Source organism: Schistocerca piceifrons, chromosome X (genome assembly GCF_021461385.2).
Source record: "Schistocerca piceifrons isolate TAMUIC-IGC-003096 chromosome X, iqSchPice1.1, whole genome shotgun sequence".
NCBI classification, from domain to species: domain Eukaryota; kingdom Metazoa; phylum Arthropoda; class Insecta; order Orthoptera; family Acrididae; genus Schistocerca; species Schistocerca piceifrons.
In genome coordinates, this window is record NC_060149.1 from 209,080,882 (window position 1) to 209,103,663 (window position 22,782).

The window sequence follows — 22,782 nt, forward strand, 5'->3', positions numbered from 1 at the left end:
TTTCAAAGAGCTTTCAAGTTATTTTCTTGTCAATGCACTTTCTTCATTTTCACTTCACCAACTCCTTGTAATTATGCCTCTTCATATTACTAATTGTAAAATTATAAGATGCTTTGTAACAAACGCTCTGTTGAAATCCTGAAGTGTACTTCATTTCCGTAACTCCTCACTTACTTTCAAATTTATTCACGGTCTAAAATCTTTAATATCTCTAGTTCCTATTTTTGCTTATTCTTTGTAACTGACAGCTATAACTAGCATACTCAGTTTACTGCAATCAGTGATGGTTGATTGAAAAATGTGTTGTCAAGAACTGACATTTTCAAAAGTGAACTCTTTGTTACAATTTATCCAAGACCTTTCAACAAAAACCTCTGTGTGTGTGTGTGTGTGTGTGTGTGTGTGTGTGTGTGTGTGTGCGTGCACTCACCATTTCCAGAAGTTGCAGATCAGAGTGCTTGCGGTAACGGCCTGGGCTGATAAGAACACCAAAGCAGCGTTCTACTTCCAGTTCCTTTCCATGTTCTGATGCTTGCTGTACAGTAAGACATATTTTCTTCTCCATATTAACTCGTAGTTTGAAATGACTTCTATCTCTTGCAACAGGTGAGAAATTTCCCTGAAAGTTCATATTGCATTTCAGAAAATCTTTAACATAAACTTCAGTATCATTATGTAATCATTATCTAGTGACTGAAAATTATTTTTCAATTTTTTTTATTTTTTTTTATTGTACTGCAAGCAGTTAGAAATTAAAGCCGATTCATGCATTAACAGTTTGTTCACTTAAAGCGATCACAATATATTTATACAGAAAACTTTTAAGGAGAACTTGTCTGAATGTAAAGTGGAAATTTTAACTATGCTCTGTTATTCAACATAGTTTAAGATTTCCATTACTTATAACAATGACAACAAGACACGTAGCACTATAAATCAAAATTCAGTGATCGATAGCTTTAAATCTGACAGAGGAGCCGGGCTGGGGGCAGAGCAAGGGGTGAGGGTGGAAAAACAGATCAGGCGAGTCATGGGTTGGTACGGGCTGGGGGCACAGCTGAGAGAGCAGCAAGGAGCATGGCATGGCAAAGGGACTGGGGGCAGAGGGGGGCAAAGCAGGCAGCAGGGCAAGAGGTCAGAGAGGGTGGTAATGCAAGAGGGCAGAGCGGATGGCAGGACAAGGGTGCGGAGCAGACGGCAGAGCAAGGAGGTAGAAGGTGGCGGAGTGAGAAAGGAGGGTGAGGGAGGGGGTGGTGGATGGTGTTGGTAGCAAGTCAAGAGGACATAATGGGGTGGTAGTAGGCCAAGGGCTCATTAGGGTAGGAGCGATGCTGTGGAATGGGGCAGCCAGTACTGGAGAGGGGAGGGGAGACACCGTAGAGAGGGGGGTCGACACCAAGGTGGAGTGAGGTGGGGCGGCACTTTGGAGCGGAGGGGCGGCACCAAGGCGGAGTGAGGTGGGGCGGCACTTTGGAGCGGGGAGGGATAGCACTGGGGCAGGGAGGGGTGGCACCGGGGCAGGGAGGAGGGGTACCAGGGTAGGAGGGCCGTACTAAGAACTGGGGAATAGATCAAGGGATGAGCGGCAGTCCAGGAGAAAGAGGAGGAGGTGCAGGGTGCAGCAGATTGAGAGATAGTCCCAGAGAGGATAAGGGGCCCATGGCAGATGGGGGGGGGGGGGGCTTAGAGGATGGAGAAGGCGCCCAGGGTAGAGGGGGGCACAGGGAGGAGAGGGAGCCTAGGGTGCAGGGGGTCCAGGGAGGGGGAGGGGGCTAGGGAGTGGAGGGGGGGCAGGTAGGAAGTGGGAAAAAGGTGCGGGGGTTCCCTGAGCGCAGGGGGTGCAACGGTGCGGGATGGGCCACGGCACAGTGGTGGCCATGACAGGGGAGGACCAATGGCGCAGGGTGGCAAGGTTGGAGGTGGGCCAAGACAGAGGGCCAAGTGCAGCAGGCCAGAGCAGTCTAGGGAGGTGTCGAGCGGCAATGGGGGAGGGGTGGTGGGTAGCAAATGGGGGTGTGGCAGGTGGCAAATAGGGGATAGGCCAGGCGGCAAAGAGGTGGGGGCCAGTGTGAGGTGGGTGGTGGGCAGGGGAAGTGGTCGGGGATCCAGCAGGAGGTGGGGGAGGCGGCCGAGTGCGAGGAGGGGGGTCAGCGCGAGGTGGGGGGGGGGGGCAGCGCGAGGGGGGGAGTCCAGCTCGAGGTGGGGGGGGCAGCGCGAGGGGGGAGTCCAGCTCGAGGTGGGGGGGCAGCGCGAGGGGGGAGTCCAGCGCGAGGGGGGGTGCCAGCGCGAGGAGGGGTGCCAGCGCGAGGAGGGGTGCCAGCGCGAGGAGGGGTGCCAGCGCGAGGAGGGGTGCCAGCGCGAGGAGGGGTGCCAGCGCGAGGAGGGGTGCCAGCGCGAGGAGGGGTGCCAGCGCGAGGAGGGGTGCCAGCGCGAGGAGGGGTGCCAGCGCGAGGAGGGGTGCCAGCGCGAGGAGGGGTGCCAGCGCGAGGAGGGGTGCCAGCGCGAGGAGGGGTGCCAGTATTAGAATCAGAGTTTAACAGAACTCTGGAACACTTGTGATCAAATATGGAAGGTAGATTAAAGTTAAGCATCCCATCAACAGTGCAGTCATTACAGAGACAGAAGAAGCTCAGATTATGAAAAGAGGGGGAAGGAGGGGAAGGAAATCAGCCACGTCTTTTTCAAAGGAACTATCCCAGCCTTTGCCTGGAGTGATGTGGGGAAAAAATGGAAAATCTAAGTCCGGATGAACAAACAGGGTTTTGAACCATCGTCATCCTGAATGTGAGTCCATTGTGCTAATCACTGTGCCACATGGCTTTGTCGATCCAATACATCTGAGGGCATACATAACATTCCTTCAGAATTCCTGAAAATGGTGCAGGATGTTCTAAATTCTCAGGAAAATGGATGTGAGCTGTAGGGAAAGATGCGTAATATATAATATGTGCAAGAACCATGAGGGAAAAATAAGATCGGAAGACCAAGAACAAAGTGCTAGAGATTAAAAATAATGTAAGACCAGGATGCAGTCTATCATCCCTACTGTTCAAGCCATACATCAGAGAAGTAATGGTGTCAATAAAAAAGGTCCACGAGTGGGATTAAAATTCAAGCTAGGTTATCAACAAGGAAGAATTGTAGGAACTGTTGAATAGAATGAAAAGTCTACTGAGTACACATTATGGATCAAGAGTAAACCAAAGTAAGACAGAAGTAATGAGTAGTAGCAGAAATGAGATTAGCAATAAACTTAACATCAAAATTGGGTACCATGAAGGAGGTGAAGTGAAGGAATTTTGCTATCTCGGTAGCAAAATTATGCACGACGGATGTAACAGAGTAGCACAGGCAAAGAGGACATTCCCTGAAAAAAAAAAAAAAAAAAAAAAAAAAATCTACTAGTATACAACATAGGACTTAATTTGGGGAAGAAATTCTAAGAATGTAGATCTGGAGCACAGACATCTACGGAACTGAATCACGGATTGTGGGAAAAATGTAAAAGAAGAGAATCAGTGTGTTTTACATGTGGTGCTCCAGAAGAATGTTGAGAATACAGTGGACTGATAAGATAAGAAATGAGGTGGTCTGTGCAGAATCAGTAATGAGAGGAACAAGCTGAAAACATTGACAAGAACAAGGGACAGGATGATCAGACGTGTTAAGATATCAAGGAACATCTTCCATTGTACTAAAGGGGGTCATAAAGGATAAAAACTGTAATATCCTGCAAATAATTTGAGTACAGTTGGTGCAGGTGCTATTTTGAGGTGAAGAGGTTGGCACAGGAGAGGAATTTGTGGTGGCCCACATCAAATCAGTCAAAAGATTATTGATAAAAGAACCTGAATAATTTGAAGTAAATGACATCACTTACACACCACAGACAGTGGTTCAAAGAGAAGCACCCATAAGTAGACATAAAAAGTCACATCAAAGAACTCATTAACTGACACTTACATGACCATCATCTTCTTTGATTGCCATTGTAACTTGAAAAATGAACACTTCATCTGACTGTGCTGGACTGGAAAGACTTGTCACTGAATTCATAAGACTCTTTGGTACACGCTGGAATGCCTTGGAGAAACATCCAGAAACTTGGCCCACCTGAAAAAATCTTTGGTTAGGAATTGCTAGGTAAACCCTAAAAAGCACAGGTTATGTAAATTAAATTAAATGGTTTCCAGTCACCAATTATTCCAGTTAACTTACAAGGTAGATATTTTCTCAGCATTATTTGAAACAACATTTCATCATCTTTATGGGGTGCCACAAAGAGTACACAGTAATAATAAAAGAGCTTATGTGAATGCAGCTGGGTGACACATTCAACAATAGCCTATATTTTGATAGGTGAACAAATTACACAAATGCAGGGAGACAGCACTGTGCAAGGGAATTTAAGCCCTTAGCAGCCAAGGTTAACTGACTATCAACCAGATGGCATAAACAGACAAAGAATGTACACACCATAAACAACTAGCACCACCACACAACCAATGATGACCAACCTCAGAAGTTACTGACTGTGAGTATTAATTACCAACAAGTGAGCAAGTAGCCTTAACTCTATGCCTCTGTTTTTTGACCAGCTCAAAGCAGAATTCCAAGCAAAGTTCAACCAAAAACCCCATCTGTAATTATAAGCTCAAATGGTAATCTCAACTATACCGACAGATGGAAGTGCACACCAGGATCTGTGTGTTGTTATATTCCACAGGATGACAGGTATCAAGACAATGTTCTGGAATAGCAGATTTGCTCAGCTGTTGTAAGTGTGTGTGATGCTTATGCTCTATACACTGGTCCTCCATAGTCCTGACGATCTGACCAATGTATGACATGTCACAACTGCAATGGTAAAAACCAACATTATACAAACCAAGATCGACCTTTAAAGACCCTAAAACAGCATAATCATAGATGGTGGAAAAAATCTTCAAACAAGGTTTCTACAGAATATGACCAATCCTGTCGGAGATGCTACCGGCACAAGGTAAAAAGACGTCAACTTAGGCACCACCTCGTTATTTTCATCACTACTCGATTTGTCATTTGTTGTCAGCATACCACATGTCTGATCAGTCTCTGACTAGAACCATTCTGACAGAGAGTAACTCTGATTTGGGTTAACTCAGCTGACAAACTGTCACCGTGTGAGATGATAGGGGCTCTATGAACCAAGGTATAAAGTAATCCTTCATGCTGAGCCAGATGGCAACAACTATCAGCCTGAAGATTCAGATCAGTGAGAGCTGGCTCCCAATAAATGGCATGTCCCAGTATACCATCTATCTGAAACTCCTGAATAACACATAATGGAATGGAAGGCAGGCATTCTTTTCCATTTCCAGAGTTGAGCGATTATTTGGATGGACTAAATTCAGATCTGCTAAAAAGCTGTACAAATTATCATTGCCATGAGTCACCCGGGTGCATTCTCGTAAGTTGTTTGAAAATTTCATATGCAAGAAGAACCTTGAATTTTAAAGTAGAGGCGATACTTTGATGTGCTAAACAAAAACATCTATCACAACCCTACAAGTAAAATGAATATGATAAGCACTAAATTGGTCATACAAAAGCTGCTGATTTCTCAAATCCCCGATGCCTGTCAGATTTATTTTGAAGAAATTATCAGTAAATTTTATGATATAGTATCATAAGGATGTCAGTAACCTTCTATAGATGTTGAGATGGTACAAATCTTGCAAATGGTTACATTAATACCATGCGTGATGTTCCACATATACAGGGTGTTTCAAAATGAATATACGGGTTTTAAGGCTTTTAACACATTTCACATTGACCTGCCAGTTATAAATAATATGTCAAATGAAAGAGAAACACAAACACTTTTTCTTACAAATATTCAGTGTGAACACCGGTCACACATCGAGTCGATAGGCGAGTTGTTCCAAAACCTTGATCGATGTGTCAGGAGTAGATTGTAGATTGTATTTTATTGGTCCTGTTGTCTACATAGCAGCTTATGCATAAGACATTGGACAAGTCAAGTTATAAATATACAGGCTGAAAGTAATTTCAAGGCATACATATTTAAGCTTACAATAATACACTTTACGCACAAGTATTTATATAACACATTTCATAAATTTAAATATTCTTCAATGGAATAAAAGCAGTGATGCTGTAAATATGACTTTAGAGATTTTCCAAAAGTATTGACCTCAGTGATAGCTTTTATGTTTTCAGGAAGTTTGTTATAAAGCTTAACTCCCATGTGAAAAGTACCTTTTTGGCACAGTGCTGTGCTGATTTGAGTCATATGTAAGTTCCTGTTTTGTCTGGTAAAGTGCTCATGTGTATCACAGTTTTTTTGTAGCCTCTGGTCCTTGCCTATTACATTTAATTTAAAGAACAAAAGGGTTTCCATAATGTATACACACGGTAATGGGGGAATACCAGATTTCTTAAACAGGGGTTTACAAGAGTCTCTAGGCTTGCACCCAAACAAGATTCTAATGGCCCTTTTTTGTAGTTTAAAAGTGCTATTAGCTATTTTAGAGTTTCCCCAGAAGGTGACCCCATATCTAAGACGAGAATGAAAGTACGCATGATATGCATTCATTACTGTTTTCTCACTACAGCATGATTTTAATGAACAAAGAAGATAACATGTTTTGCTCAGTTCTGTATTGAGACATTCAATATGCTTATTCCATCTGATGTTACTCTGCAGCCAAAGTCCTAAGAATTTGGTTTCAGTACTGTTACCAACTGGTTCGTCATTGATAGAGACTGATGGGATAAACATGTCCTTGTTAGGAACATTGTGGAATTTTAGAGCAACGGTTTTCTTACTGTTTATTACAAGCTGGTTACTCTGTGCCCAGCTGCTAAGTTGTTTCGTGACCGTGTTTACTGTCTGCTGTAACTGTTCATCGTCGTCTCCTTTTAATAGAATCGTGGTGTCATCTGCAAATATGATTGATTTGTGTGCATCAATATTTAAGCTTAGATCATTTATGTACAGAAGAAACAGAAGGGGTCCCAATACGGATCCTTGGGGTGCACCACATTTTATTTGTTTATAGTCAGATAAGTGATTAGATACAGTTTTTAGTTCAATATCTGTGTGCTTGACGCACACTGCCTGCATACGATTTGTCAGGAAGGAACTGATCCACTTGTTGGACAGACCTCGAATACCATATCTTTCTAGCTTTGATAGCAGAATTTTATGGTCCACCATGTCAAATGCTTTTGACAAGTCAATAAAGACTCCTATTGTTTCCTGTTTTTTGTCCATCAGGTTTAGGATGGAATTGATGCACTCATAGACAGCCGTTGTCGTTGACCTCTTATTTCTGAATCCATGTTGTTCATTACATAGGATGCTGTTTTTATTTATAAATTTCATAAGTTTCTCATACATAACTTTTTCCAATACTTCAGAGATGCAGGAGGAAATTGTGATGGGTCTGTAGTTATTTACATTGTCTTTATCCCCTTTTTTATATACAGGAATAACTTTTGATGTTTTTAACACATCAGGGAAAGTGCCTGCCTGAAGTGAGCAGTCGCATAAATGTGTGAGTACTTCAATTAGGTTTGATGCGCTCTTCTTTAACATTGTTGCAGGTATACCATCAATACCTGCCGATTTGGAATTTTTTAGTCCTTTTATTGCTTTAGCTACTTCATCTTGTGAAACAGAACTGATGTACATTGATCCTCTACATGTACTTATTTTATATTCATTTGCCTGGATGCTCTTAAAGTTTGATTGTAACATATTTTCAGCAACACCTGTGAAAAAGTTGTTAAATGTATTAGCTACTTCTAAGGGGTTTGTTACTTTTTTATTTTTATGTGATAGTGTTATATTTTTCCAAGGTTGTCTGTATTCTCCACATTCTTTTTTTATAACACTCCACATAGCCTTTGATTTATTAGCTGAATTATAAATGATTTCATCATTACGCATTATTTTTGCTGCTTTTATTACTTTTCTTAATATTTTGGAGTATTTTTTATAGTATGCGCGTACTACAGGTGAGGAATTTTTTGAGTTACATATTTCATGAAGTAGTCTTTTCTTCTGGCATGAAACCCTTATTCCCTTTGTGATCCAGCTGTTTGTTCTAGAGTTTCCCTGTATGGTCAATGTTTTCAGTGGGAATGCAAGTTCAAAGAAATGGGTTAATGTATCAATGAAAGAGTCGAATTTTTCATTTATATCATTCATTTTGTACACTCCTAGCCATTTTTCTTTCTGTAATAAGTTGTTGAAGTAGTTCACATTATGCTGATTATAGCTTCGATATGTTGTTCTAAGAGACATGTTGTTAATAATACTGCCTTGTACTTTTATGCTTAATATTTGAGCAAGATGATCACTAAAACCTGCATTGAAAATTTTTAGTGAGGTGTTGTGTAAACTCTTCTTTACTAGAAACTGATCAAGAGCTGTTTGACAAGTTTCTGATACTCGGGTAGCTGCTTTTACTTCAGCCTTTAAATTGTAGGACGTTGCAAGGTTCAAAATGGTCTCCCTATTTCCACTATTCGTGAGGAAGTCAATATTGAAGTCACCACAGATTATCAATTCACAATCTATTTTATTTACTTTATTTAGCAATGACTCCATTTTGTTTAAGAAAAGTTCAAAATTCCCGGACGGTGATCGGTAAACTGTAGCAATAACCAGGTTGAACTGAGTAATTTTTATAGCTGCAATTTCATAATCCTTTTCGACATTTGCCCTAGTTAAGTCAGGTAGTGTAATAAAATCTACATTTTCCTTTGTGTAAATTGCTACCCCACCCTGTTTGCTGTTTTTCCTGCAGTAGTAAGCAGCCAAGACAAATTTGTTTATTTTCGTATTCTGGATTAATTCTGGGTTAAGCCAGTGCTCAGAAATGCATAACACTGAGATATCATTAAGTTCATGTGTCAATAGAACGTTAATTTCATCGATCTTATTACGCAGGGATTGCACATTATGGTGATAAATTTTTAGTTCGGGCGTATTCACGATTTGGTAATTGGGGATCATATTTACAGCATCACATACCTCTAGTTTAAATTAGGAACGTCAGCAGCGTTGTATTTTCGTTCTTCTTTCTTGTTTATTTTGTTTTCCTCGCTGTTGGAAGGATGTTCAGGAAGCTGATAAATTGTTCTATCCCTTACAAGTCTTTCTTTGATTATTTCACGAACACGATCACAAACAAATCTTTTCCCCTCATAGTTCAAATGCATTCCATGCTTCGTGTGCAGATTTCCATGCAGCTTGCTTATATCCAGTACATCGCACTTAGTGTATTGAGAACACAGTTTCCTTATTTTAATGTTTGTTTTCCGAATTTCTTTGTTTACACACGAATTATAAATCAGATCATGCCTATGAGGAAGTGTGGCAACTACTGTGTTTCTGCATTTATTAGCTTGTAAAAAATTCTGTAGCGTTTTCACGCAAACCTCTGCTTCATTTTTTGCCACATCGTTTGAACCCATTATACAGACGATAAAGTCATTTTCTTGCATTAATTTCGTCTGAGAGTTAATGTCTACAACATTTTTACATCCCGCTCCCGGTTTCACTACACTAGTTACTGCTATGTCGCGATTTTTCTCACGGAGCATGCTGGATAGATTCCTGCCATGACTGTCTGCTAGTAATAGTACACTACTCTTTTTCTCTGATGATCTGTGTTTGTTGTTGACATTATTTGAAAAAACGCTATTCATTTTCAGTTCACTGTCTTTTTCAAGTTCACGATCATTTGGAGAGTCGTTATCACAGTTACTTGTTTGCAAAACATGATGTTTGTTTTTCTCCGAAAATGTGACATTTTTAGCGGATTTTGTTGTTCTTTTTGTAGTTGGAACACTATTTTTGTACGGCACTTTTACCCACTCGGACGATATATTACTTTTGTCTTGCATCACTTCACTTAGTGTTGGCTTCGATCGCAGATCCCGATTTTCTTTCTTGAGTGAGTCAATATCGCTTCTTAAGGAACTGACTATGAATTGTAAGCTAGCAATTCGTTCTTTTAGCGTTGTTATTTCAGTGTTACAATTCTTACAAACTCCCTTTTTAACAGCATAACTATAACTATTTCTCAAGTTAGATTCACACACTTCTACACTCGCGGCCATCTTTACTGTTTCTAAAGTCAGATAGATCAGATGGTATCTGAGGCAAATACACATGATCACGTGGTGGTCATGCACAAAATTCTGTGTCAACTGGCCCCTTGTGCCCAATCCACCAGTCAGACACAACGTCGTTTAACCAGTCGTGTACTGAGTTATGCCACTGAGGCGGTGCACCATCTTGCTCCCAAATAAAGACGTGTTAGTTAGCTTCTTCCCATTGAGGCATGCACTAAGATAAGAAACATCAGTTACAGTTGATTCACCAAACAGAAAGGCCCATAAACTTTCTGTGGGGATATTTCTTGGGGCTAAGCATGAAAGACTCACTCGTTCAACATGTTTTTCAGTCACTCTTTGTCATTCCATACTCTTCCCATTGCATGCAGGTATACAAACAAAACTGTTTGAGTTGCTCTTTCATTTGGTGTATTATTTACAATTGTCAGTTGAATGTAATATATGCTACAATGTCTTAAAACCGGTACGTTCATTTTGAAACACCCTGTATAGTTCTAGAGCGAACTGGAGTGTAGGGGGGAGAAGATTATGCATAATCTGGAAGACATATGATGAAAATATATGACTGGAGGTGAAACATGGAAATACCATAATATCCTAGATAAATAAATAAATTCAAAACACTTTAAAAGGCAAAGCTGAAAGTGCAGAAACAAAAAAAAGGTGAAAATTGTTTAGTATGTGAGGAAAGTAATGCCAGCTGTTTAGTTTTGGAGCTCACATGCTACAATAATGATTGACTGTTTACAAAACAACGAGTAGTTCTTATTACACAACCATTTCCATTGTGAACTGAAGCAGATGACAGGTTCACAAAAAGTGATCTTATATCACAAGATAATGGCTCACACATAAGGCATTGCAAGTGTAAATGTGCACAGGCAAAAAATTTTAAATAAGACTTCACCCACCTGAATTGAAAGATTCAGCTCCATGTGCCTTTTTCAGTTTTCTAATATAAAAAAGTATCTTGAAGCAAATAAATTCTTTTTGAATGAAGTTTTTATCTGTGCAGGGAACTAGTGTTATGTAGAATTGGAAGCAGATTTCTTTTGTGAAGAAACAAAAAGAATTTGATTCTTATTGGATCAAATATGCTGTACTGAATGGAAAATAAGTTTAGAAACACTTTTTAGTTGTATTAACTGTGTATTTTATCCCCACAGCAAAATGTTGCTTGAATATGTCATACAGTTATTTGGTTAGTAAACATGGGGTGGCATAGTGATCACAGGTTTCCTAGACTCATGCAAGCTTGGCACGGAAGAGTTGAAACATCAGAAGTGAAAGAAATTTTTGGTGAATAATGGTACTTCAATCACAGAAAAATATTTGCAAAAGATCAAAAAAAATGGTATCCACTGAGGAACCTAGGAAAATCCTACAGTACCAACACATTGCTTCTATAATCATAATGAATATAAAATAAGATTAATTACAATAAGTTGGCACTCTCTCCATGTTCCACCCATGAACAGAAATGGAATGACAATATAGAGGTCAGCATAAAATGTTTCTCACATGAAAAAAATTTCTGCACACAGGTGTGGAAAATGAGAACAATGAAATTGTGCCTTCATATAGTTCACAAAAGACTCTGCAAAATTAGCATACTTCATGTATTATTTTCATTGTATCATTTATCTATTATAAATACTTCAAGTTTTTTACAAACTTACATTGGAAACAGATTTCGCCATGCTATGTCTACAAGTACACTATGTAACCAAATGACTCCTTGAAATGCAAATTATGTGTTCTTTGTGATGTCAGGCAGTGCATTCCAGGGTATATAAAACCAGGTGCAATATGCTAACATTAAAGAGCGTTTTTTCTGTCATAATTAATGGAGGGAGCTCATCAAACAGTCCCTAATGGTAGGGACCCGCAAGTTTGATCATTCCTCTAGAAATAGTCTGAAGGAGTTCCTTGTGCCCATGTCCACTGTTGGCCATATCAGAAAGATCAGAGAATCACTACAGTCAATCATTGCTCTGACAACCCTAAGTAAGTAACTGATACTGATCAGTAAATATATAACTTCCCACATGAATCAATAAAGGTCATTCCAGTCAATTACTGCAGAAGACTTTCATCATGCCAAGATGACAATGACCTGTTGAAAGGTGCCATGACTTACCCCAATCAAGTAGTGCAGAAGACATTGATAAGAAATAATGTGCAACACTGCCTAGAATAATGCAAATAATGTTATCATAGGTCTCTGGATTGATGAAAGTCACAGTGCATGGACATGGTACTCAGGTGTGTGTGTGTGTGTGTGTGTGTGTGTGTGTGTGTGTGTGTGTGTGTGAACATGATAAAGATAATGTGCATAAATCGAAAACCACTGCATTGTGTTTCAAAGAAATTGTGATGATTTGTTAAACTGCTCTATGCAGTGACCCACACCAAAGCCTAGCAAACACTTTTGCGATGAACTTGCGTAGATTCTATGGGTATTAAATCACTCAAAAATTCAGCAACACATACTAAATCTATGGGAAGAACAAAAACAAATTCTACTTCCAGAAAATCAGAACTATAAGGAACGTGTTCCATGAAGCTTGAACACTTGTAATAGAAGCAAAAAGAGCTACCATCATTTAGTTAGAAGACTGGAATATGCAGCAAACAGCAATAGATGTCTCGAGGAGATATTTGGCCACATAGTGCACTTTTGCTATGACAGATTTTCTGTTTATAAATGTGTTTTCAAAGTTGATTTATACAATATAAAAATATATAAGGTGAACTCAGAATATGTGGTTTATAATAGATTCTTACAGCTTCTGGAATATCACATCTAAATACATGGCACTGAAATATGGCTGATTCGTGGGATTCTCCATGAGACCATGTAAATGCAAAACATGGCGCCTCCTTAGTTCCTACTGTTCCTCTGCTGTAGTACAAGATCCGGTGGATTTCATACTGTGCCATCACAGCATTTGTAGCTGCATCATACAACCTGAAGATAGAAAAGAAACAAATCATCATGTTCTATTGTAGAAAAGAAGTCTAGCTTGCCTCATTTTGCAATTTTGTAGATTCTTTGACTTGTATAAGGGGTAAGGTGACAACAGCTGGCTAACATCCTCAACAGCTGCCCATGTGTCAGTTATGTCATCCAAACTAATGTACGATTAAAGAAAGGAGTGTAACATTCAAAGCAATAGCTCACTCTAGCCTAGTGGCACTTATTATGGGTATTATGGAAAAGATGACCACAAAAATAACTGAAAGAAGTCCAGTTTTCCGCTGTCTTAGAGCTCAGCTTTGAACCTCAACATAGATAGAAGTCGTGTGTGAAGTTTTAACAGATATCTATTAGTGATCAGTTCTGTATCTTTTAATGCATTATCATTTATCTTCAATTCCTTAACATAGGTAATTTAGCCAGTAAACTAAGATAGATATGAAACAAGTGCGCCAGCCGAAGTGGCCGTGCGGTTAAAGGCGCTGCAGTCTGGAACTGCGTGACCGCTACGGTCGCAGGTTCGAATCCTGCCTCGGGCATGGATGTTTGCGATGTCCTTAGGTTAGTTAGGTTTAACTAGTTCTAAGTTCTAGGGGACTAATGACCTCAGCAGTTGAGTCCCATAGTGCTCAGAGCCATTTTTGAAACAAGTGCTTTATGTGTGACAGTGCTGCACAATCACATCATTCGTGTAACACACACACATCCAAAACTATTCTGTCCTATGACATTATTACACCCACAAGCTCGTCTCTAGAATGAGCAGAATTTTCAGCATCTGTATCAGCTAAATAAACTGGAGTGCCTCAATTAAGTGTTCATTTTATGACATGTCAATACAGCAAAATCTTCTTGTGTTACCAGTTACAGGGTGTCTTGTGACATTTCAGGAGGCATATTATTTCTCCCTGTATTCTGGCAGGTTGTGTAATCAACCACAGTAAAATCTTCTCAAGCCATTTCAATCTACAAGGTGATTGTAGTATTTTGGAAGGAACATTTTCTCCTACCATTTTGTGGAAATGGCACAAAGAGATGATTGGACAATCTGCAGATGGACATGTCTAAGCATCTGAAAAGATTTTATAGCAATGTTATAGAGTTTATGCAAGGAATGACTGTGGTAACACAAATGTTGAATACTGTTAATATCTATGGAATTTGAAGAGTGAAGCAAGCATTTAGACCATGTGCTGCCTCCTCTCTGCTACTGCCATTGCATTTTCTTCCATGAATTGCAGCAGAATGTTAGCTCTTTGGCATTAAAATCTTTATATCAAAGCACTATTTTCATGGATGTAAGAAGCATTCTGCCTCAGAGCTCAAACACAATAGGCCTTACTAAACTTTAGTGGTAACCATTATTCAAGTTACTCCTTGGTTTACTTGGATTGCAGACTGTTGTACTGTAGCATGCCAGTGAGTCCTCATGCACCATTTCCCTTCGGCGCACATTACAAATGAGGCTCTCCAGTTCCTCAATGGTTATTTACAAAGATCCCACGAGTTCACTCATATTAAATATTCAACACAGAGGGCCTGTAATTCTGTTACAGATTAGTCTCTTCACAAGTTATTTTATTTCAAAGTATATGTAATGATCTGAGAAATATCAATGGAATGAACTTTTTTTGCACACTTCTTGTGTACATCCTATGGCACCTTCATCACATAAAATGATGAATGTAATACCTTTTCTGTTACCATGTGGTAACGTAATCACTGTAACTGTTGGAGGAACCTGTTATGATACACCTGTCCTAAAGGTAACACAAAAATACTATGTGAAAGTATATCTTTTGGCAGTACCAAAGCAATGAATAAAATTTTCAGGAGTTTTGTCAGGAAAAGCTTTCCATTACTGAGGGTCACCAACAGCAGAAGCATGCAAAGGGGGAAAAAAAGGGAAAAATAGGATGTGTACGATTTCAGAAACATGACTTACAGATGACAGCAATCAGGGCAAATTGCCCATTTGATTACAGCTGAAAATTGGAGTAACAATGAAACTATGTGGCAGCCTGACAGTTAATCTCAAAAGAAATAAAAAGTGGTGTGAACTATCACATCAACTGAAAGAAGAAACTTTTGATCTAGATGGGTTGGTTGAGTATAGGGCACTGAGTATCAAATTTATTAGCAGCCAAAAAAATTTATTTTTGGACAGGTGAGCTAGAAATTTATAAAATATTTTCTTTCAATATGTTGAAACAACATACTATAACAAAACTACAGGGTTTAAGACTGTGTTTCAAATAAGTGTAGCTAGCTGACCAATAGTATAAAAACAGAAATTAGCCACTCACTCAAGACAATAACAAAACCTTGGACACACACAAAACAAGATATTTCCCAATAATGAACAGTATGATACGAAAATGATTTTTCCGATATATAAAGCTAGTTAATTATAAGCATAAAATATGGGAAGAAGACAGTTACGGTGATCATTGAAAAAAATCTATGCCTAGTTAATATTTTAAAATCTGCACTACAGTCATCCAATCACTTCCTAAAATAGAGGGGGCAAGTACACAGCTAATTTTAGGGTTGCCCTGTTGTCACAAACAAAATACAATGAACTAAAACATGAATCACTAAGTGTGGTATGTCACAAGTATCACTACTGATGGGTCCTATCACTAGAGAGATGAACTATGAGTCAAAGTGGAGTAGCCTATGTGAAATCTGGTGAGATTAGCTTCAACGTGTCTGTCTGGCTGCAGAGAGATGTACCATGCCTGCATTTTTGATTTCATGTAGTGCAGGTTATTAACATTCCATTCCAATTACATAGTTTCCCACTGATGTAAGACACTGAATGTGTAGGGGTATGGTACACAGAATTATTCCCCTTTTAAAAAATGCCACCAAATCTGTATTACCTGACAGTTAATTTTCTCCAACTCCCACAAGGTTTCATAACTGCCTGAGTATCACAACATCACCCATCTTAGCAATAATAATGAGGCAGTGTGAATCCTTTGGACTAATATGGCTACTGGGTAGAGCTGCTGACTAACAAGGAATCCACAATGACTGAACAGGTTTGTCACTGATGATAAGAACTGATTTTCCTGTATTACCTAAGCAACAATATTGGAACTGGTGATCAAAGAGCTCAACTAGAGCAATAATTGTTTAGTTTCATAACAGGAACGGTGGATGTAGATGTAACTTACATAACTCCACATTTTGTGCATTAAATTTGCACCACACAACCACACAAAACATGAACAGCAAATTTTGTATGACCCCAGAAAAACATTTTTTCTATAAAACACATGCACATTAGGAAACTGTAATTTGAATTGTAGCTACAAGATGTCCTGTTGTATATAAATTACGTAATTGGAAAGTAAATAGCATGTCTTCCTAATTTGCATGATCCCAGTGCTACAATGATCTGCCTCATTTAATTTTATTTGTTACTGTAATTCGATTTTTATTTCTTTTAAACATCGTCGTGAAGCTACTTATGTGCTTATTACCAAGCACTTTATGTAGACTGAGATTTTTTATTCTTTTATGTGAAAAGATTGATTTATGGTTTTTGTTGTTTGCTTTTATGTTGAAACACTATAAGAAATATGTTAGTAATCAATTATATTACCTTGACTGGAATATTATACAACAATTATTTTAGTACAATTTAGTGTGAATGACAAATTTTTAAATCATATGAGCAAGCTTCTGTGATTTTTTAATTAACAATTTGTAATGATGACTGAATCCTTTTCTTTTATGTCTTACAATGCTTCAATTGTGCTACCATTACTTTTTTATGCATACAACTATACAAAATATTATTCTACCATACATCTCATTAGTGTCACCTTATAGCCATTTCTCTTTCCAATTTCACTCAATTCCATGTGGGCAGTTGTCAATTCACATTGTTAGATGAAAGTTCAGATATTTGATATGCTGGTAGTAGAGACTGCACTTTACTTTGGGTTTGCAACATTTTCTTTTTTTTTATTTCTTTTGATCTTTATTGCAGTATCTGAAAATATCTGTGCCAAATCATGCAATAAATACTACTCTCTTTAGTGATTTGAACAGAAAAAAATGACTGAAAAGCAATCTGAACACACATTCATTGACAGAATTTATTTCCTTTATTAAGAGATTAGTCAGTGGGGTATAAATAGCCAGACACAATGGGGCATCTATACCTAGACTAACGATCTTGGCAAATGTGGAAAGCTAGAATGTTTGCAATGTTCAAAAATAAAAGGTATAAAATATCAGTGGCAGCAACCTATCACAATGACTGGGCAAGAATGGAGATTCAGCTCCACCTCCCCCCCTCCCCTGCAAAGAAATTATTCTGGCATTCACACTAATTGGTTCATGAAATCCATGGAAAATCTAAATCTGAACAGCAAGATGAAGATTAGGACCCCAATAATCCCAAGACTAGTCCAGTATCTCAACCACTGCACCACAGTGGTTGGTGAGAGTGCTTCGACGAAAACAGATTAAGGAAACATTTTCTGGGAAGACTTTAGTGATTTGACAAGGGATTAGAGGTCATGCTGAGCATCTGGGATGGGACAACTGCAGCGAGGCTTTTAGGTGGATGCATCTGATAGATAATCTTTGTTGTCTGTAATGACAGTGGCAGAGCCTCTACAACCAGTAAACATGACCAGATAATTCTGTTAGGAGTTAGTAGATGGCAGTATGTTCTGCAGCTACAAGGTTGGTCTCAGTCGAAGGAGGAATCCAGGGTATAAGGATGAGGCTAAGTTGGAAGTTAAGAATACCTAGAACATTATCAGGGGACGGACAGGTGAGAGTGTAGTTAAATAATGGTCACACAGAGAGACAAGTGAAGTAAGGCAGGATTCACAGTCAGCTTTTGAATGGTTCTGGTCTGCTGGGTGGGTCACCAAAAATAGTTTCTACTTATGGCCCCTCAGGAATGACAGCAGATCACAAACAAGCCTAGCATGACTAAATTTGGGTGTGTGGCTGAAGTTAAGGTATTTAGAGGCAACTGAAACTGCTGTAGGACTGTAGTTATTTGTGGATATGTTGAAAACTATGTTTTGGTTCAGTTGTGGGGAGGGGGGGGGGGGGGGCAGCCAGTTCATTGGTTTGACAGTTACAGCAAGTTGGCAACACTTAGTTTGGTGGCTACAAGGGATTGTTGAGGAAGCTTTATACCAGCTGTTGTGATCATGATGGCTATTAGTATTCCAATGCGGGAATATAAGATTCATAAGTAAGACAGTTCATGTTGGTCTAGTTTTAGGAGTGCAAGAGTTTTCATTTGTGAGATGAGATGCATGTCTTCAGGACTGGTGAGCTGGAATATATTTCAGATAGAAAAGAGCAAGTTCATGAATGCTGCCATCTGCATTACATGGTTCGTCAGAACTCTCTTGAAAAAAAGGTAGGAAATTAAGGAGATGGGAACTGGATAATTTGAAAGTGTCAGAGGCTGTTGACAATTTCAGACAAGGCATTAGGCGACGAGATGAAGTAGTGAAGGCATCAGAGGATCAAATAGGTAAAGCGAGCAGGCCTGATAGAAATCCTTGGATATCACAGGAGATATTTGCTATGGCCGCCCACTTCATTCATTGCAGAGCCTACTGCATCAGCATCCCACATCACGTCCAACCAACAAAGAATGCCTGCATCACAGGGCAAATATTCACCAGGAAAACCTTTGTCTTCGGTGTTGTCAACAAATATTTGCCAGCAGTCACAACATAACACAACACAACACCAGGTCTCCACCAACAGCAACCAGGAACCGCTACCCATTCGCGGAACCCGCAGAACAGCTTCACCAGGGGTCGCAGCTAGCACAGGAACTACTTTGATATCCCAGGAACGTGATCGCAAATAGTTCTGACAGATACATCTGCCAAACGGGCTTAATAAGGTGGTGAACTGCCGGCAAAAGAGAGTTCGATGCACCACTTGGACATATGCAGAGCTGCCACCCCAGTAGCCACGGCCAGATGCCTCTCTTAGCTGGCTGATCTCTTGCCGGTGGACTTGATATACTTGACGAACATCTTGACATTGTATAATTGTTGATTGGGATCTCTTACCATGGAGAGTCAGGTCTTTTCTTTGTTATTGTATACTGGTGACGATCTGCAGTTGGGATCAGGTCTGTTGTTCTTTTCGAAATTGTATTATTGTTTCATTTTGGTGAGTCCAATAAATTGTTTTCAGACTTGTGTTTTCTGCATTTATATTCTGCTAGTCCATATACTTCAATATTGAATTTAATTGATGAAGGGATAAAATATAATGCAACAAATGAAGCAGGTGAAAAGGAATATAAATATCTAAGAAATGAGGCTGACAGGAAGTGCAAAATGACTAGCAGGAGTGGCTAGAGAACAAATGTAGGGATTTAGAAGCATATTTCACTAGGGTAAAGATATACACTGCCTACAGGAAATTAAAGACACTTTTGGAGAAAAGAAAAGCAGGTTTATGAATATCAAGAGCTTGGATGTGAAACCAGTCCTAAGCAAAGGTGAGAAAAGCAGAAAGGTCAAATGACTGTATAGAGGGGTTATACAATGGTGATTAACTTGGAGTCACTATTAGAGAAATGGAAGAGGATGTAGATGAAGACGAAGATGAGATGGAATACATGACACTGCAAGAAGACTTTAACGAAAAAACTATTCCACCAGGTGTGCAAGATGTATGAGACAGGCAAAATACCTTCAGGCTTCAAGAACAATGTAGTAATTCCTATTCCAAGGAAAGCAGCCAAGGACAAGTTCCTTAGAGGTTAAAGAGAGGCAAACCTATATTTATAGCACTTGTAGACTTAAGAGAAAGCTTTTGATGATGTTAACTGGAATAAACTCTTTCAAATTGTACAGTAGTAAGGCTAAAATACAGGAAGTGAAAGATTATTCAAACTTATACAGTAAACAGACTGCAGTTATAAGAGTCAAAGAACATTAAATGAAAATCATAGTTGAGAAGGGAGTGTTATTCAATAAGTATACTGAGCAAGTAGTAAAGAAAACCAAAGAAAAATTTGGAGACAGAATTAACATACAGGGAGAAGAAATACAAACTTGGAGATTTGCCAATGACACTGTAAATCAATCAGAGATAGCAAAGGACTTGGATGAGCAATTGAACGGAATGGATAATGTCTTGAATATCAGCAACAGCAAAACAAGAGTAATGGAACATATGTAAATTAAATCAGACAGTGCTGAAGGAATTACATTAGGAAATGAAGCCAAACGTAGTATATAAATTTTGCTATTTGGACAGCAAAATAAAAGATGACGGCTGAAGTAGACAGGGTATAAAATGCAGACTGGCAATGGCAAGTTAAGTGTTTCTGAAGAAGAGAATCTTGTTAATATCAAATATAAATTTAAGTACAGATATAGCAGTGTCCGTATTTTACAGTGTATGTGTAGTTTGATGCAAACATTCTTCAGACATGTGAAAAAAGACACTGCTGACTGTCTACAATTGTATGAAATATGCATTCACAAATTGCAAATACATGAGCTGTAGATCATCAGCAATGTATGTTCCTACAGACATATATGCATGTCTAAATGACATTTACATCAAACTACACAGGCACTGAAAATACAGACACTGCAATAGCTGTATTTCATGCCAAAGCAAAGGCAAACTGACATGCAAAACACTGTTTATATCTGTGCAGAAATCACATAATGTGTGAGCAGTATGGGACAAGACACTAGTATATATGGAAGTTTGGACTGGTCATGGAGGAATCCTCAGATAGACTAAATTGTTATGGCAACTGCTCATGCTAAGCCGGAAATCCGGATTCAAGTCTCAGTTCCAAAAATTTACGTATGTTACCAGTACACGGTACAGCTTATGTATAATCATATTTGTAAATTGCATATACATTTCATGTACATAAATTTAAGTGTTGGGAAGTCTTTTCTGAAGCCATTTCTCAGGAATGTAGTCTTGTATGAAAGTGTAATGGGGACAACAAGCAGTTCACACAGGAAGAGAATACGAGCTTCTGAAATGTGGTGCTACAGAAGAAGGCTGAAGATCAGATCAGTTGACGGTGTAACAAATGAGAATACAGTGAGTGGGATTGGAGAGTAACACAACTGTGGCACAAAAGGACTAAAAGAGAGCATAGGTTGATAGGAGACATTCCGAGTTATCAAGGAATCATCAACTTAGTACTGGATGGAAGTCTGGTGAGGTGGAGGGGAGGGGAGGGGAGGTGGGGGGGGGGGGGGGGCGAGAGGAGTTAAAATTGCAGATGAAGACCGAGACATGAATACAGTAACCAGGCCCACATGGATTTAGGTTGCAGTAGTTATGCAGAGATGATGAGAACCATGCAGGATAGAGTATCATGCAGAGCTGCATCCAACTACTCTTCAGACTGAAGACAACAACAACAACAACAACAACAACAACAACAACATCATAATCATCTGGGTAGGGGGTATGGATTGACAGATCTTGAACTAGTGGTCAGAGTTTTTATCCCAACTCACTCCCACCACTGTCCTGACTCCTATGTTCTACATACTATCAAAGATCAGTACAATGAGGTGACAAAAGTCATGGGATACCTCCTAATATCATGCCAGGCTTCCTTTTGCCCAGAGTAGAGCAGCAACTCGATGTGGCATGGACTCAACAAGTTGATGGAAGTACCCTGCAGAAATACTGAGCCATGCTGCCTCTATAGTCATTCATAATTGTGAAAGAGTTGCCAGTGCAGGATTTTGTGCATGAACTGACCTCTCAGTTATGTCCCATAAACATTCGATAGGACTTATGTTGTGCAATGTAAGTGGCCAAATCATTCGCTCAAATTATTCAGAATGTTCTTCAAACCAGTCATGAACAAATGTGGCCTAGTGACAATTACATCATTGTTTGGGAACATGAAGTCCATAAATGGCAGCAAATGATCTCCAAGTAGCTGAACATAACCATTTACTGTCAATGATCGGTTCAGTTGGACCAGAGGACCCAGTCTATCCCATGTAAACACTGCCTACACCATTATGGAGCCACCACCAGCTTGGACAGTGCCTTGTCAACAACTCGGGTCCATGGCTTCATAGGGTCTGTGCCACACTCTAACTCTCCCAACTCTTACCAACTGAAATTGGGACACATCTAACTAGGTCACGTTTTCCAGTTTTCTAGGGTCCAACCGATACGGTTACAAGCCCTGCAGAGGTGCAGCAGGTGATGTCATGCTATTAGCATAGGCACTCACATCAGTCGTCTGATGTCACAGCCCATTAACACCGAATTTCACTGCACTGTCCTAACGGATACATTTGTCGTACATTCCACACTGATTTTGGTGGTTATTTCATGCAGTGTTGCTTGTCTGTTAGCACTGACAACTCTATGCAAATGCTGCTGCTCTCAGCTATTAAGTGAAGGCCGTTGGTCACTGTGTTGTCCGCGGTAATGGTTGCAATTTGGTATTCTTGGCACACACTCGAGACTGTGGACCTCTGAATATTGAAATCCCTAATGAGTTCCAAAATGAAATGTCCCATATGTCTAGTGGCAACTACCATTCCATGTTCAAAGTCTGTTAAATCCCATTGTGCAGCCATAATCATGTTGGAAACCTTCTCACATGAATCACCACAAATGTCAGC

General features: G+C 39.5%; 1 protein-coding gene across 1 annotated transcript in view; it reads right to left on the reverse strand.

Moving 5' to 3' along the window:
• LOC124721618 (rab GTPase-activating protein 1-like) overlaps positions 1 to 22,782 on the reverse strand; it is a 158,140-nt gene that overhangs the window by 114,442 nt on the left and 20,916 nt on the right. The window contains exons 3-5 of the mRNA XM_047246677.1: positions 12,943 to 13,126; positions 3,964 to 4,113; positions 431 to 619 (exon numbers count right to left, since the gene is read on the reverse strand). Coding sequence (XP_047102633.1) covers positions 431 to 619; positions 3,964 to 4,113; positions 12,943 to 13,126 — 523 coding nt within the window. The remainder of the gene's footprint in view (positions 1 to 430; positions 620 to 3,963; positions 4,114 to 12,942; positions 13,127 to 22,782) is intronic.